Source organism: Durio zibethinus, chromosome 12, assembly GCF_047325235.1.
Source record: "Durio zibethinus cultivar Kanyao isolate XHJ-2024 chromosome 12, ASM4732523v1, whole genome shotgun sequence".
Taxonomy (NCBI): Eukaryota; Viridiplantae; Streptophyta; class Magnoliopsida; order Malvales; family Malvaceae; genus Durio; species Durio zibethinus.
Window position 1 is genome coordinate 19,056,893 of NC_143173.1, and position 16,133 is coordinate 19,073,025.

A 16,133-nucleotide genomic window follows, 5' to 3' on the forward strand; every position below is an offset into this window, starting at 1 on the left:
AACACATAGGGAGCATGTGACTCATAGCTACCAAATTTTTTAACCTCTCTTTTTGTACTTGGCTGCCTTTAAAAGCTATCTTAAATAAATTTATTAAAACTTTTACCTTTTTATTTTTGTCCATTTTCATGATTTTTTTAAAAATTATAATTTTTGTATTTTATATTATTATAATTTTTTTTTTTATAAATTTGATGTACCTTGACTTTCATTGTCCATAATAATGTTAGATTATTAAAAAATTAAAAGAATTAGGTATTAGAAAACCATAATTTTGTCACATGTCTCACACCTAAGCTTTCTTCTTTTTTTTCTATTTTTTTTTACTACAAACAAAATCATTTTAATAAAAAGTTCCCTCCCCTTTGTTTTTTCTTTTATGTTTATGATATATTTCCACTTGTCCAATTTACAAATCACATAAAAAAAGTTTAGACAAAAATATTCCCTCACAGATATTACAATTGGGTTCCATTGGATACAATCTTGTGTAGACTTGAAATAATAAAATATGTTGGTGGGAATTTGGGTTCAAAAAAATAATAATTGGTGGTACAAGAAATATTCCCCATTAAATGTTGGAAAAATTGGACCATTTAAGTATAGAAGATGCTCCTTTGTCCCAGCTTTTCATCATGATTTTGTTAATGTTAGTTGGACTTTTGGGGTGACGTGTCTTTAAATCATTATGCATTGACCTATCAAAGTCCCCGAAATTCAACTAGATAATAATTTCAATCTGGAAATATTATTGAATTTTTTAATAGTTTATTAATAATAATAATAATAATAATAATAATAATAAAAATAATAACAATAATAATAAGCGTGAATTCTTTTCTTTTTTATATTTAAGATTATTATATATTGAATGCTTATAATTTGAAACAAGAATTTAACATTTTATAAATAACACACGAGTGTTGACAATTTTAATTTCATTTGTATTGTTATAATATTAATTATTTTTAATTAGAACCACAATTTTTTTTTTTAAGATTTTAATTTTTTTAAAGTCTTCTTTAGTAGAATAATTTAATTTTTAAAAATATTAATTTAAATGTATTTGGATGATTTGAATGACAAATATGTAAGATAATGTTATTTTAAAATTTTAATAATAAAAATATATTAATTCATTTTCAAATTTTGATCAACATAATTACAATGAAATAAAAATTTATAGTTTTAATTTTATGAAATAAAATATTTGAAAACTTATTTTGATTTTTCAATAAAATTCAAGAATTTATTTAAGTATTATTTCGAGAAATGAAATTGGGATCAAGATCATCCAACTATCAATATCTAGTCTTATTCATGGCACGCTCTTAATTAACCTAACATACAACTGATCATAGTAAAAAAATTGAATTCAAAATTTAATTTAATTGATTTATTTAATTTTTTTAAAAGATAATATTTATCAAATTTGAAATTTAAATCTCTACATTTTTATTTTTATTTTTTTAATTTTCAAATTACAACATCTTTTATACCAAAACAAATTTTAAAACCCTTCCAACTAGCCCTTAACTTTTTAGAATGGTTAATTAATTTCTTATGTTAAAGATAGCAACGATGATTAATCTATAAATTATGAACTTTTTTAGTGGAAATATTAACTTTTTTTTTTATTTTTTTAAAGGCGGCAAAGCCTTACAACTTAGTGTCTTCTTAAGATATTCTTGATTACTAAGTCAAAAAGCTAAAGATGAAATATCAACTTTAATTAATTAATAAGAGAGCATCGATGACTGTGACTATTTGCCATCACGGTTTTGTTATTATTGTTATAATAATAATTAGTGGTAAAATCAGTTTAGTAATTGGTTGGTTAGGTTCAGTCATCATCATTTTTAATTTGCCAACTTGCCATGAACTTTATGTACAAGTTGGATATCTTTGATAAGTATCTCACAAACAAAATGTCATTATCCATGCTAACTAAGCTTGTCCCATAAACTTCAAATTAATAAAATTTCACCTTTTTACAATTGTTTGATGAGGCCTTGTGTTAATAGTAAAGGGCAGCTGTCGAATTTTTAGGATCCAAGTTTAAGTACAGACATAATTAAGAATGTTGGGAATTAATTATGTAAAAAAACATGTAAAATGTTATGAAATTTAAAAATTTTCAACTCTCAAAACTAAAGATCACACGTTGATAACACTTAACAGAACCATACAAGGCAATCGACGAGAGCACAAATTCAGTAAGGACACCAAATTAAATTGTTGTAAACCCTCACTTATCCAAATATTTAACTTTTTATAAATTACGTATTTAACGTGTCTGATCAATTAAATTTTTTAACATGTTGATAATAAATATTTTTATTATAATATTTATTTAATCTAAATTAGATAAATTAAATAAATTTAAATTCATCATTAATTCTTTTATTAATTAATATTATATTTATAGATTATTATTGTCATTTAAAAGTGAGTCATGATCTTCAATTGCTAAGAAAAGTCAATAAGATTTGATCAATCTATCCCTACTAAGATCATTAGTTTTTACGAGGGAATTACAAAATCGTCCGGTGCATTGAAAATGTTGAGCAACTGCTACTATGAAAAATAGTATATATTAGAAGGAAATGCAGCTCGCAAAATTAATAAAAAGATTAATATTATGAATACTTTTGAAGTATAATAAAATGATAAATATGATATTTGAATTTTAAAATTTTTTATTGTAATATTTGAATTATAAATATATTAATTAATGTAATATTTGTTTTTAATGTGGTTAATTTTAAATATAATTGTGTATAATGTTATTTTATTTAAAAATTTTATAATTTAAATATTATATTAAATATTTTTAAAATTTATAGATTATTGGTGATATTATCTTAAAAAAGACTTTCCTTTAACCTTTTTATCTCACCACTTCAAGAACCAAAGAAGAAAAATGCCTTTTTTTTTTCTTTTTCTTCGACAAGGTTTAAGAAGCTCTTAACGCGCAGGCGATTGTCATCGGAGCCTGCGTCACTTGAACGGATTGTAAAAGTAAAATAAAATAATGAATGATAAGTAAAATAAAAATAAATAAACGGTACTTGTAAAATTTAAATTCACCAACCAGTTCTATTTGGATCAGCTTCCAGTTTGTCTTTTTTGAGTCCAAATTCCATTTAAGATTTAGACCTATAATCTCTGTTACAAGCCTCTCTCTTACTGACAAAAGTTTTTCTTTTCTTCTTCGTGGATTCCCTCTCTTTCCAACAATGAAACAGTCACCAAACCTCAAACTCTTTCAGTTCTTGCTTCACTAAAAAGCCTTGCCACTCAAACTAAAGGCTTCAAATTCGTACTCAGACAGTGGAAACTGAAAATGGGTTGTCTTAGAATTGCGTCAGTGTTATTCCTACTAGTTGTAATAAGCATAAGAAGTTGATTTTCTTCTCTGTCAAAGAGGGTTTTTATTTTTGTTTTTGTAGGGGATAAAGTGTTAGGACATATATAAACAAAATGATATCAGCAGGGATAAATTTGGTGATGACAGTGATAGGATTCACAATGAGTACTATGTTCATAGTTTTTGTTTGTACACGTCTGGTTTGTGCGCGGATTCAGCTCAATGCTTCTCGGAGATCCTTTCCAGCTACCTCAAGATCTGATCTTAGCATAGTAATTTTTTTTTTTACTCTTTTTCTTTATTTTCTTGATATCAAAAAGTTGTTTGCCTTTTTGTCTTAATTCTTACATTTCCAGAGCTGGGTTCTGTTCTCTTCTGTTTGCGTTGGTGTTTTTGGTTTTATTAACAATCTGGTTTTGTTGGGTGTTCAACATTACTGATGGTACTGAAGAGAAGGTTTTAAAGTCTTTTAATTCTAGTAGAAATTAGGAATTGGATTTGTCCTTTTTGTAAGTGGTGTTTGCTACCTACTGTTAGGATCTAGTTGCTTTCATTATCACTTCTGTTTTTTCCCTTTCAGGAATTTCTTATCTGAAATTTTGAATTTCTATACAAATAATAGTTGAAATTGTTTACTTCTACATTTAAACTTTTAAAATGGTGTCCACTGAAATTTTGCTTTTTTTTTTTGGGGGGGGGGGGGGGGTGTGGGAGGAGAGTTTACAGGAGTAGCTATGTGGTTTAAGTTTCTTAATTTTTTTTTTCTTTAAATTTCTCAGAAATGATGTTTTTATTTTGAAGGATTTTGGTTTTTATGCTTTAATGCCTTTGCTGATATGTTAACTAAAATTTAGTAGACAAAAGAAAAGAAAGACGAGAAAAGGTTTGTCATTTTAGGTATATCAGTAGGTATTAGTACAAATACCAACACATTTTGTTAAAACCAACCAGACAGAAAAGAAAATAGAAAGTTGACAGTAAATTTAAGTCATTTTCTTCTATTTCCTTTTTCTATTATTGCATTCATACTTTTTGGGGTGATCCTTTTTCCTTATTGATGGTGAATTTTGTCTGGTGCAGCTTGAACGGGGTTTACATGGTCTTGAGCCTGTTGTTGTTGCCAATTTTCCGACAAAGAAGTACAGTGAAGAGTGCTTCTCAGATACCGAAAATGCTCAGTACGTTCTCAGAACCTTGCTTGATTTCAACATTTACTGCATGTTTCTTTATCCCATAACAATTTTCTTTTATACCATGAAGACAAATTTTCTTTGATTTATTTTTTGTGAGAAGAGTGTTTATATGCGTAGGATTTGCGTTTCAGTAATTAATTTTCTGTGTATCAATTTTTCTATTCATAGTGAAGGTGTGGGCATTGTCAATGGCCATAAGAAGCACCATCAGGTCACAGAAGTGATAATAGGCAGGTTTTTAACCTGACTATCGAGCTTGCTTAGATATAGATGCTATTTCCTTGAGTGCACAAACAACAAATAAGTATTTCTTCCTGGTATTTGCCCATACATGTTTTTGGATGGGAATTGGATAGTCTGATTCTGATGTTTTGGCTTTAATTGTCTTTGTCTATATTATTGGACCATTTATTCTGCAAAGAATAGAGTTTAAATAACAATGAGAGAAGAGACAGAGTAATTGATGAGATATCTTGTATGGAAGACAAAGTGTAATTGGAGGAAGATGAATAGATGAGGGATAGTTGAAATCTTGAGGTAGTTGTGATCTTGAGCGTATGTACTTATATAATATGAATATCTGGGAAATTGTCAACATTCTCCATGTTGATACTAATGATGACATGTTATGGTGAAATGCATTGCACGATGAAGAAAATGGATGTAATCTCAAACGGCCTGAGATGTTTTAGAAATTTTAGTTTCAACTGATTCTCTAGTCTAACAAGCTTTGGTCTTTCTTTTTATTTGAAGTCAGGTCCAAGGAGCTTAAACCCAGTGCTCGTTTATTTTTTCATTTGTTACATCTTTCTTTAAACATTTGCCAGTCTAATGTTATTCATCTTACCGAAGGGCATTTAGATGCAGCCTGGGGCATGTGCCATAGATACAAGTTGTTTCTTTTAATTGTTGCTTAGTTACCAACTGTTTCCAAAAGTCATAGTTGGTTCTAATGTGAGTCTTACAGCAGCTTGCCAAACAGCAACTAAGACAAAAGGGAGAACATGTGTTGCTGGCATTAAAACTTCAGTTTGGATTTTAAAGCCCATAGTTGTTCAAATTATATTTATCTGGTGACCTAATTCCCCTTTAGTTATCAGTAACGCCCAGTGCATAAATTCCACTGTGGATCTAAAACATGACATTTTCCTTTTGGTTTTGCCTATCTGCAATGTGGTTATGGGGTATTAAGACTTTGATGTGGTGATACAAAGTTTCTTGTTTGACTAAATTTCCGGAACATGTTTTTCTTATGCATAAAGTTCTTTGAATGTCAGAAAACCACAGAATCAGTTATGAGCCTTAGAAAGTGATATTTTGTGTCTTATATGTTGTACAATTGATGCACAACTGACAGGGAAAATAGGGACAAATAGAAACCTGGTATATGAGGGAGAGGGAAAGGAATAGAAGAAATTTAGGGTCAAATAGCAGAAATTCAGAAAAAAGATATAGAATCAAAGGGATAAATATCAACACTAAAATTCAGATCTTAAAGTCTTAGTATCCCATAACCAAAAACTAGTAGGAAAATCCAGATACTTCCTTTCTTTCTAGCTGTCCTTTGTTTTTTACTGTTTGCAACTAATATCTCTCCCCTGTGCTAGTGCAAGATTTCTGAAGTTAGCTAAAGTTTTCTGTGCATGAAAGAAATCCATGTTTCTTTTCTTTATTATTATTTTTTTTATTGCTGGTTAAAAGTTCAGAAGATGTAAGCATGAGCTATGGCGAGTCATATTTGCCTCGTAAACCAATTTCTGATGCCAAGGTGCATTAGGGTCCCCAAATTGAATGTAGTTTTAGATTGCAAGTACAAGTAAGACTTTAAAACCCTGCCCAGTTTTGGAATGTTGGACTTGCCTAGTTTTGCTAGACGTGGATATAGACCAGTTCCTGTGTTCTGTTATCCTTTACTTTGTGTGCTATAAACATGCCATATTTTCAAATATGATTTGATCCTTCTAGCATCTTAATAACTGTAGCCAATATTGATCTTTTATTTGAAGTGTTCAATAAGAGACTAGTTGTTAAAAACTTGTCAGAAGACTTAGGCAAACATGATAGAAGATGGTTTCCTTACAATAAGTGGAGCAATTTCTTCAGCCGCGCACTCCCTTTTCTTTTCGCTGCTTGGCAAAATGTTGTTCGGATTAATCATCCGGCAAACTCCTGGTTTCATTTTTTTATGATGAAACTTCTGCTTTCTTGATTGATTAAGTTAGCTAAATTTGAATTTTTGGTATCCTATAGGGTAGGGATATTTGCATTTAATAGCCCCTTTGATGTTTTGGAAAGAGCTAGCATCATTCAATGAAAGGAGTGGTGAGGAGCATATTCTTGATTTTTTTTTTTTTTTTTTTGCCTTTCTTATCACACTTTTTTACTCGTAGACTTGAAACCTTTATGGTTTAAGAATTTATGCATAACAATAATTGCTAAGCTTACTACCTTGAGGTTTGACCTAGGATATTGTCCACTTTTAATGGATATAAAAGATGCCCCCCACTTTTCATTTTATGTGGAGGTTAGTAGTTCAGGTAGTTGTTTATTTATTTTAATTCCATTAAATCTGGAATGACTGGGCAAGGACTGTAGGTGGCAATTGGGCGGGTTCGAGTTATTTTAACTTTAGATTTACTTTGAGTTTGGATCGTTTTGGGTTAAGATAATTTTCGATTCGAATCATTTCTAATTTGTGCGATTTCAGGTTTGGACCGTAACAGGTTTGGGTTATGTCGAATTTGGACCACTGCAAATTTGGGCCGTTTCAGGTTTGGTCCATTTCAGATTGAGTATGTTTTAAACGGTCATTCTCTGGTTGATAACTGTTCAAATCCCTTCGGCTTAAAGAATAAGATTTTGTGGGTTTTGGATATGATTAGGCTCAGGCTCAGATCATTGCAGGTTTGGGGTTACATCGGTTTCAGATTGCTTTAGTTCAGATTTTTTTGGGTTCAGTTTTTCTCGGTTTTGAGTGTTTGAATATTTTAGTTGATTCGGATTGGATTGAGTTCAGTTTTGGGTCTGTTTTGGCATATTTTCGGGTTCTGTCAGATTTCCCCATCTCTAGTAAGGATCTGCCTCTTTGGATCTTTAGACAAATGGTTCTCCTTTGTGAGGAAGAGGGGTTGGGTGTGGGTTGGTTGGAGACATTCATGCAGAACTAACTGATTTGCAGTCGAGGATATTAAAAAAAAAAAAAAAAGGTATTTTATAACAATTATATGTTTACAAATAATTTACTTGGTTTCTACCCTGTCATCTTTTGTGTGGTTATAACCTTCCAAAAGAAACATACAAATATGTGTTTCTTAAATGCAGCACTAAGACTATTCCATGAGTTCCATAACACGGATAGATAACCTCAAAAGATAAATAAAAGCCATTTCTTACAGAAGCAGCCAAGATAACCCTACATGTATTGTTTGCACCATATTTTATTTCTATATAGGACTACTTTGATAATTAACTTCAGCTCTTAACTTTTTCTGCATGTTTGATCCGGTAGTGATGCTTTATCTTTTACTAATAGCTGGAATTTTAGTTGGCATAACTAGTTTATAAGCTATGCTCTAAGCGCTCGTTTACTTGATTTATAACTCACCATTGGTCCCGTGACAGGGTGTGCAACATGTGGGAACTTAGGTCACTATACTAATGATGATCTGGTGCAAATAGAAGCTAATCGTAGGATTCATGGTTCAAGATTTTATTTTATGGGTTTGTTACTTATTGTGAGATGTGAGATATAAGGCTTAGTTTGTTGTTGTTATATTTGTGAGGTTTTTTCAGTTATTTAAATTTTTATTTTTGCTGATTCTTCCAAGTATTAGGGTTTGGGGAGTAGTCCCCACATATCCGTTTTATTTTAAGATTCTAGTGGCTTTTGGATAATATAGTTACTATGGATTCATGCTATGTATCTCTTGGTTCTCTCTTTCTCTTCCCTGTTCTTTCTATTTGTGTCAATTTTCTTGGTTTCTTCCCTCCCGTCTGATTTCAATAATTTCTCTATTTCCCCCTCTTTTTTATTCCGTGCCGCGTGAGTGAATCTAGTGGAACATCCACATTGGTTTATCCAAACTCCATTTCAACCTGAAGTAGAAAAAAGGATTTAATCCCAACAAAATCATGACTGCACTTGAATTCTTTGTTACTTGCTATGAGTTCTATGCCTTGAGGTTTTGTATTAATGGAGAGAAGAAGCAAGTGAAGCTGTTACCGTGTCTGAGATATAAATGGATCTTGTCATGCCTTGAAGGTGTCTGATGAGCAAAACTCTGAACGATATCTTATGATTGAGGAATAAGGAATCATTTTGCTTCAAGATTCCTCTGATAATTTAACATGATGATTCTCCGTTACCGAATACGTTTCTGTAATTTTGCAATTTGAAGTGTTCTTGCATCTCCATCCTTCTATCCTATAGTTTCTGTTCTTTGAAATCACTTCTTGGTTGATTTAAAATCTGCACAACCTGTCTCCTGTTACCATGAGTAGGTATTTTTCTTTTAAATGTTCCGAGTTAATGGAAGATCAGCAATTCTTATTTATTTCATCAATGGTTTGTGCGCTTTTAGAAATTTTTACATAGTTTTTTTGTACAAAAGAGACCATAGTCTGAGGATAGGGCAAGGGCTTCCAGATATTGGGATTTGAACTCCAAATTTGCTGTATGTCATCTCTTAAAATGACTGTATGAATCAATTAAGCTAAACTTTGGATTCAACATTTTACATATTTTGTTTTTAGTAAAATTGCTTATAGTGTCTTAATCAATATCCAGCTAATAAAAATGTTAATTGATATGCATGGTAGGTGCACAGTTTGCCTTTCTGAATACCACGGTGAAGATATCTTGAGAATCCTCCCCTATTGTGGGCACTCCTTCCATGTAACATGCATAGATATATGGCTACAACAGCATTCCACATGTCCTGTTTGCCGAATATCACTGCGCGAATTTCCTGAGAAGAAGCATATGATGCAACCATTATTCAGTTCAGCCATTCGATCTTATTTCGGCATCGAGTCTTTCAATAGGCATTCTTGCAACTGTTTGTTGAGAGGGCATGTTCCATCAAGAACCCATGACAACCGTGGGCTGGAACCAATTCAAGAGAATTCTGCGGGCACTGGACCAGAAGCAGGGTAGAACATATGCCATGCAACTGAAGATGATCAGGCCATTAAAGACTCAAGAAACAAGCATGTAGTTAGCCCATCAAACCCTTGATATCTTGGTTTTTAAGAATCTCAGTTGAGCTTAATGAGATGTATTGCTAGTTCATGTATCTAACAAGAGTTGGAATTCCACTAGATCTCCTGCTTGGGAGGTAGAATATTGTCCTTTTTGTGGCTTACAGCATATATGTCAAAGTCAAATGTCTTTGTATCCTTTTTCCTCCCCAGTAGTAGCTGGTTTCTGGTAGTTTTGTTAGCTCAGTATGTAAAAGTAGCATTTGTCTAATAAATTGGTGAATGAGGTGGTAGCCCTCTTTCTCCCTCTCCAGACAGCCTTTATTTAATTGGATTCTCTGAACTGCATCTGGTCGGTGGGTGGGCCTCTTAGTGTTGATATGTTGGATCACTTCTCTTAAAGATGTGAAGGTACTCACTGAGGAGGCAATCAAGTTTGTCCTCTCGGGTTTGGATTAGATCATTTCAGGTTGGGTCATTTTTTGTTAAAATAATTCGCATTGTTTTGGACTAGAGTTATTTTGGATTAAATTTTATTCGTTTAATATTTAGATTATCTGAGTTTAGATCATTGTGTTCGGCCATTTCAAATCTAAATTATTAACTTTTTTTTTAATCTAAATAATTGATGCAGCCTTAAAACTTTATTTACTTAAATAAATTATATTATCCTTTGGTTGTATTCAAATAAAATTTTATTTTAAACAAAAAAAATTAATTTATATTAAGAGTTTTTTTAACTATAAATTAAATATTAAGAGTATATTTAAATATAAATTAAAGTTAATGTATTATTTGGTGTAAATTAAAACTTAAATACTTAATTGAGTATAATAAAAATATCAAAAATTATCTAAGTAGTAAAATTTAGAGTTTTTTTTATTATTTTAGTCCATTTTTTTCCTCCTTAAAAGGAAAAGGAAAAATAGGCATAAGACATAAAAGAAAAAATCACGTGCGTTAGAAACTCACGTGAGTAGGCTTTTTTTCAAAAAAAAAAATCAAAGAGTTAGAAAGTTTGTCAATTATTTATTTCCTTTTTTAGAAACTCAGTTGATGTTAATATCAAATGCTTATTAAAAGGAAAGCAAGTTAAGTTCAACCTTTGATAAAATTTATTATTGATTTTAACAAAAAACATTATTTAATATAAAAATTTAGAAATATGTTAAAGAATGGCAATAAAAACTTTTGGAAACATTTGTATTTTTATATATACTAATATTTTTTGTCATGTGCTTTGTGAGTGAATATTTTATTTTGTTTATTTATTTGTAAATAATAATTATATATAATTGCAAATGTTTATAATTAAGAAATATAATGTACAAAGAATTTTGAATTAAGTCATTATTTTTTTTAATAAAACTTGGATTCATTAAACAAAGATATAATTTTCTTATAGTACAATATCATAAATCATAAAAAAATTCATCAAATTAGATAAGGTTTCCTTTCTAGCTCTGGCCATCTTTGTTAGTCTATAAGCCACCTCGTTTGCTTTTTTGTGCATATAAGAGATTCTCCACTTAGTGAACCTAGATAGCTCTATTTTGGTATCCTCTACTAAGTTTCCTATCACAAATAGGTTTAGTCCCATATTTTGTTTAAATTGTGAAGTTATCGTAAGTGCATTACCCTTCATGATCTCCTTTTGCATTCTTAAGTTTTCTACAAATTTTGTTGAATGACTTATGGGTCTCTAATGCCATTCATGTTCATACAGAAAACTCCTTTTATTAGGCCCAAATGCTTTCTTATAACAGCTCCATTTCCTGCTCTATCCTCTTTTCTTTCAAAGGCCCCATCAAAATTAACTTTCAATCATCATTCCATATGTGCTTTCAATTTATCTACCATTTTTCCCATTATTACCTTCTCTCTTTCTTGAGCTCTATTGTACTTTAGCAAAAATTGGTGCACAAATGTCACTATGGCTTGGGCTATTTTGGTTATATTACTCTTGAGTTCATCATTCCTAACCCCTTATAACGCCTAGCACATTATTGAAAATCTGCTTAGCTCATCTTCATTTAGTTCGTTTGTCGCCCAAGCCAGCTATTGTCTGACATCCCTTATCTGCCTATCCCAAGAATCTTCATTTGGGTATGCAAACCTCCAACTTTTCTTCATACGTATACAGTCTCTTATAGCATGCATTGTTGTCTTATTTTTCTCATTGTATCTTAGACATCGCGCATTCTTTATAATTTTTTTTTGTAACGTTTCATGTACTAATAAGATATCATTCCACATCCTCTATAGAAAGATTCTAATCTCAGTAGGTATTGACCAGGGATTCAAATAGCGATGCTATAGTGGAATATCGATCGTGAAATTACAGTAACGTCACTGTCTGTCACTGCTATCAAGGAAAAAATGATTGAAAAATTTAATCACGATCAAAATGGTATGTAACGACCGCTAAAAAATGACGTAACGGGAATAGCGGCAATAACTATCCGTTATTGTCGTTATCCTATTTTTTCTATCCACACTTAGCTGCTTAGCATAAATTATAATAATAAAAAAAAAGTTTTCAGATTTCAACAGTAAACAGTCAAGATTCTCCACAATCATAATAAAACAAGAAGATTGCAAAAGCAAAAATAAAGACAAAAGCCAAAAGAAAAAAATCTCTGCCCAGTGCCCATAACTCAATCTCGTTATTTTTTTTCTCAGATTTAAAATTCATCTAAAAAACCTTAGATATTATCAGCCATCTAATCGATAACTACCCAAATTCAAATCAGCTTCAAATCTTCCATCAGTAATCAAAATAAAAAAAGGTAAGAAAAAATTAAATTACCTATTTTTTATGAAATTTTTGTAAAATAATGCTGATATTTATTTTTGTGATAATCTGATTTGTTGAGAGAGATGAAAGTATATGAGAAAGATAGATCAAGAAAAAATAAAAAGTTTGGTTGAGTTTATTTGAGAGATCCATTGTTGATGCCATCAAAAAATGAAGAAGAACAGAGAAAAATTTGGGGCTAAAAGAGAATGGGGGCGGTTTCTTAATTTTTGAAATGAGGTAAAGGGTGAAGGGTGGGGTGGGGTGCTTATGGTGTAGGGTGAGGGGGTGGGGTGGGATTCGGTGGGGTGAGGTGCATTGGAGGGTAAGGTGAAAGGGTGGGGTGAGATTGGGTGAGGTAGGGTGGAGGGGTGGGTGAGATTGGGTGTGGTTGGGTGCATTGGAAGGTAGGATAGGGTGTGTGTTTTTTATTTAATTTTATAATTAATTTTATTAAAATCTAAATTTAAAATTTTGTAATTTTTAAAAATTTTTTGATAAAATTTAGTTAGAGGATTGAGATTTTATAATTAAAAAAATAAAAAATTAATAATTTAATATGAAATACATAGGGATTTTAGATGAAAAATTTTAATAAATTTTTTTGTATAAGTTAGATGAAAAATAATTAAAATTAAATATTATATTTTGATTTTGTTATTTATTAGTTTATAATTTTATATTTGAAATTTAATAATTTTTTTGTTGTTTTGGTATTTATATTGTTGTCAATTCCTTTGTTATTAAATTAATTTTTATTAATTTATTTTTATTTTTACGTAATTATTGAATATTCTATTTGTTATATAATATATTGAAAGTAAATTGTGATAAATTTTTTTTACATCAATTAGTATATCAAAAAGATTAAATTACTTAATAAATTTAGCATATTACGATCTATTACTTTTAAGATTAAAACTAAAAATTAAAAAATTTAATGTAGATTTAATTTTTAATGATGAAATAAGTAACATTAATATTTTTAAATATAAGTTTATTTTATTTTTATACAAAATAGTAAATATGCCATCACGTGAAGAATTTCCAAGCAAATGAGTAGAAGGCGCACCAAGTGATGATATAGGTTAGCATTTTGAAACACCCGTGTCAAATATCAAAAGAAATGTTTTATGCAAACTTTGTAGTAAAATTATAAAATGAGGAATAACACGTTTCAAGGAACACATTGCTCATAAAACTGGCAATGTTGAACCATGCCCTAACGTTATTGGTATGCTATGTTTTTATAATTCTTTTGAAAATATTTTTGTTAATTTCCCAATAAAAATTACAAAATTACATCAACATGTACAACTAATTTTTTCTTATTTCTTAACTATATTATTAATAGGTTTAGTAAAAGAAAGTATGATGAAACTTTTTCAAGAAAACAAATCAAAGAAAGTTGAGAACAAAATGAGAAATGATGAATTCTTATTACAATTAAGAGGGGAAGACTATGACTATAAAGGTTTTATTGATAAAGACATCGTTACTAGACAAGTCATGCGAGATAGTATCCAATCACAATATGAATGGCACCAAAGAGAAGAATTCAGACAAAGAACCGATGGCTTGAGTAATATACATGAAGAAGGACGAAGCTCTCATGGCTCAATTACTGAATATTTTGAGAAAAAAATGAAGAAATCAACTCCAAGTAAGTCTGAATTTTCATTAAGAGGGGCTATACCTGAATTAGTTAAAAATAAGAGTTTAAAGCAACAAAAATAAGCGATTCATTTTTAAAAACATTAAGAAGGAATATGGGTGAATCGGTATCAAAAATTTTGATATATGATCGACTTCTTTTTCAGTTAGCAAACTCTCCATGATTACATAATTTGATTTATGTGACAGCAAAAATTGGCTAACATGTGAAACTTTCAACACTTTATGAGGTCTCAGATGTGTATTTAGAGTCTGAGTATCAATAAATTCATGAATGGGTTAATGGATTAAAAGCTCATTAGGATGAATTGGGTGCCACTTTGATATGTGATGGTTAGACCAACAGTTTGAATCAAATGCATATCATTAATTTCCTTGTTTATTGTAGCAAAGAGATCATTTTTTGAAAATCTATAGATGTCTCAAATGTTCGTAGTAAAGATACAAACTTCTACTACAGATTATTAGATGAAGCTATAAAAAAAATTGGGAAAAAATATATTGTTTAAATAGTCACTGATAATGAGGTAGCACTTAAGGCTGCAAGAAAAAGACTAATGAAGAAGAGACAGCATTTGTATTGGACAACATGTTTAGCTCATTGTTTGGACTTGTGCCTTGAGGATATTGACAAGAAAAAAAATGTGGTAAAAGTTTTTGAGGATGCAAAAAAAAATGACTTGTTTTATATACAATCACATTTGGACTGTTAATTTGATGAAAAAATATACATAAAGGAAACAAATACCTCGTCTTGCTTTTACTTGATTTACCACTCATTTCATACAGTTAGAAGAAATAATAAGGCAAAAGTAAGGTTTGAGAGAGATGTTCAATTCAAAGGTTAGTACTTAGTAATTAGTATAACTATTTAAATCTAGCATCTTTTTATGATATCATTGTTTAAAATATTAATTTAAAATATATTACTCTAAAAATTTATTATTGAATATATAGGAATTTAAAGAATCAAAATGGGGACAACAAAAATCAGGGCTTGCTTATGAAGCCAGAAAAATCATTTTGGAAAAAGATTTTTGGAAAAAAGCAAGTGATATATTAAAAATTTATGAGCATTTGGTAAAAGTGTTACGTCTTGTTGATGGTGATGAAAAACCAACAATGAGATTTATTTACAAGGTAATGGATAGAGCTAAACAGGCAATTCAGTAAAATTATCATTATTCTGCTGAATATGAAAATATTATTGATAATAGATGGAGTTTCATGCATTCTAACTTATATTCAGCTGGTAAGTAAATGAAAAATATAGATTGTATTTAAAAAAATATGTTTATTTTTTATGCTTAAATTGCTCATATATTTATATTTTATTACTTTAATATAATATTGTTATGAATTATTGGCAGGTTACTATCTAAATCCATAATTTCAATTTGGAGTGAAGCATTATGAAAATGTACTTAAAGAAACATTTGATAGTACAAGAGCAGTTATTAAATGATTAGAACCTTATATAGATACTCAAATCGGAATGATTAATCAGGTTAGTATTTAATACTATTTTATAAATTTGACATTTATTTTATGTATTAAAAATAAAATTATTTTTTATTTATTCATTTATTATTGTATTTTTAATTGATGTAGTTGCTATTATTCCGAGACAAGCATGAAACATTTGATACTCCACAGGCATAAAAAGCTTGAAAGTAAATGAATCCAGGTAATTAGTAAATTAAATAATTATAATTTATTTATATTATTTAATTGAAGAGTATATTCAAATTTAATTTAAATAATTTTATACAGCTGAGTGATTGATGATATATGGCACTTGTGTTCCTGAATTACAAAAATTAGCAATCAAAGTGCTTAGTTAGACAACATCTGCAACAAATTGTGAACATAACTGGAGCACATTTAGCTATATTCACAC

The 16,133-nt window shown here is 29.8% G+C and overlaps 1 protein-coding gene across 1 annotated transcript; it reads left to right on the forward strand.

Moving 5' to 3' along the window:
• Positions 1 to 3,103: 3,103 nt before the first annotated feature.
• LOC111296425 (RING-H2 finger protein ATL38-like) lies at positions 3,104 to 10,318 on the forward strand. Its single transcript, XM_022890721.2, has 3 exons — positions 3,104 to 3,642; positions 4,451 to 4,548; positions 9,382 to 10,318. Exons 1-3 carry the CDS (start codon positions 3,484 to 3,486, stop codon positions 9,716 to 9,718), a joined length of 594 nt encoding a protein of 197 aa, XP_022746456.1. The 5' UTR covers positions 3,104 to 3,483; the 3' UTR covers positions 9,719 to 10,318.
• The last annotated feature ends 5,815 nt before the right edge of the window (positions 10,319 to 16,133 follow it).

Bases quoted from the DNA above. Each gene is read 5' to 3' on its own strand.
- LOC111296425 (XM_022890721.2), top strand. From the start codon at position 3,484: ATGATATCAGCAGGGATAAATTTGGTGATGACAGTGATAGGATTCACA. The intron at 3,643-4,450 runs GTAATTTTTTTT...TGTCTGGTGCAG, and splicing joins CAAGATCTGATCTTAGCATA to CTTGAACGGGGTTTACATGG. The intron at 4,549-9,381 runs GTACGTTCTCAG...TATGCATGGTAG, and splicing joins TCAGATACCGAAAATGCTCA to GTGCACAGTTTGCCTTTCTG.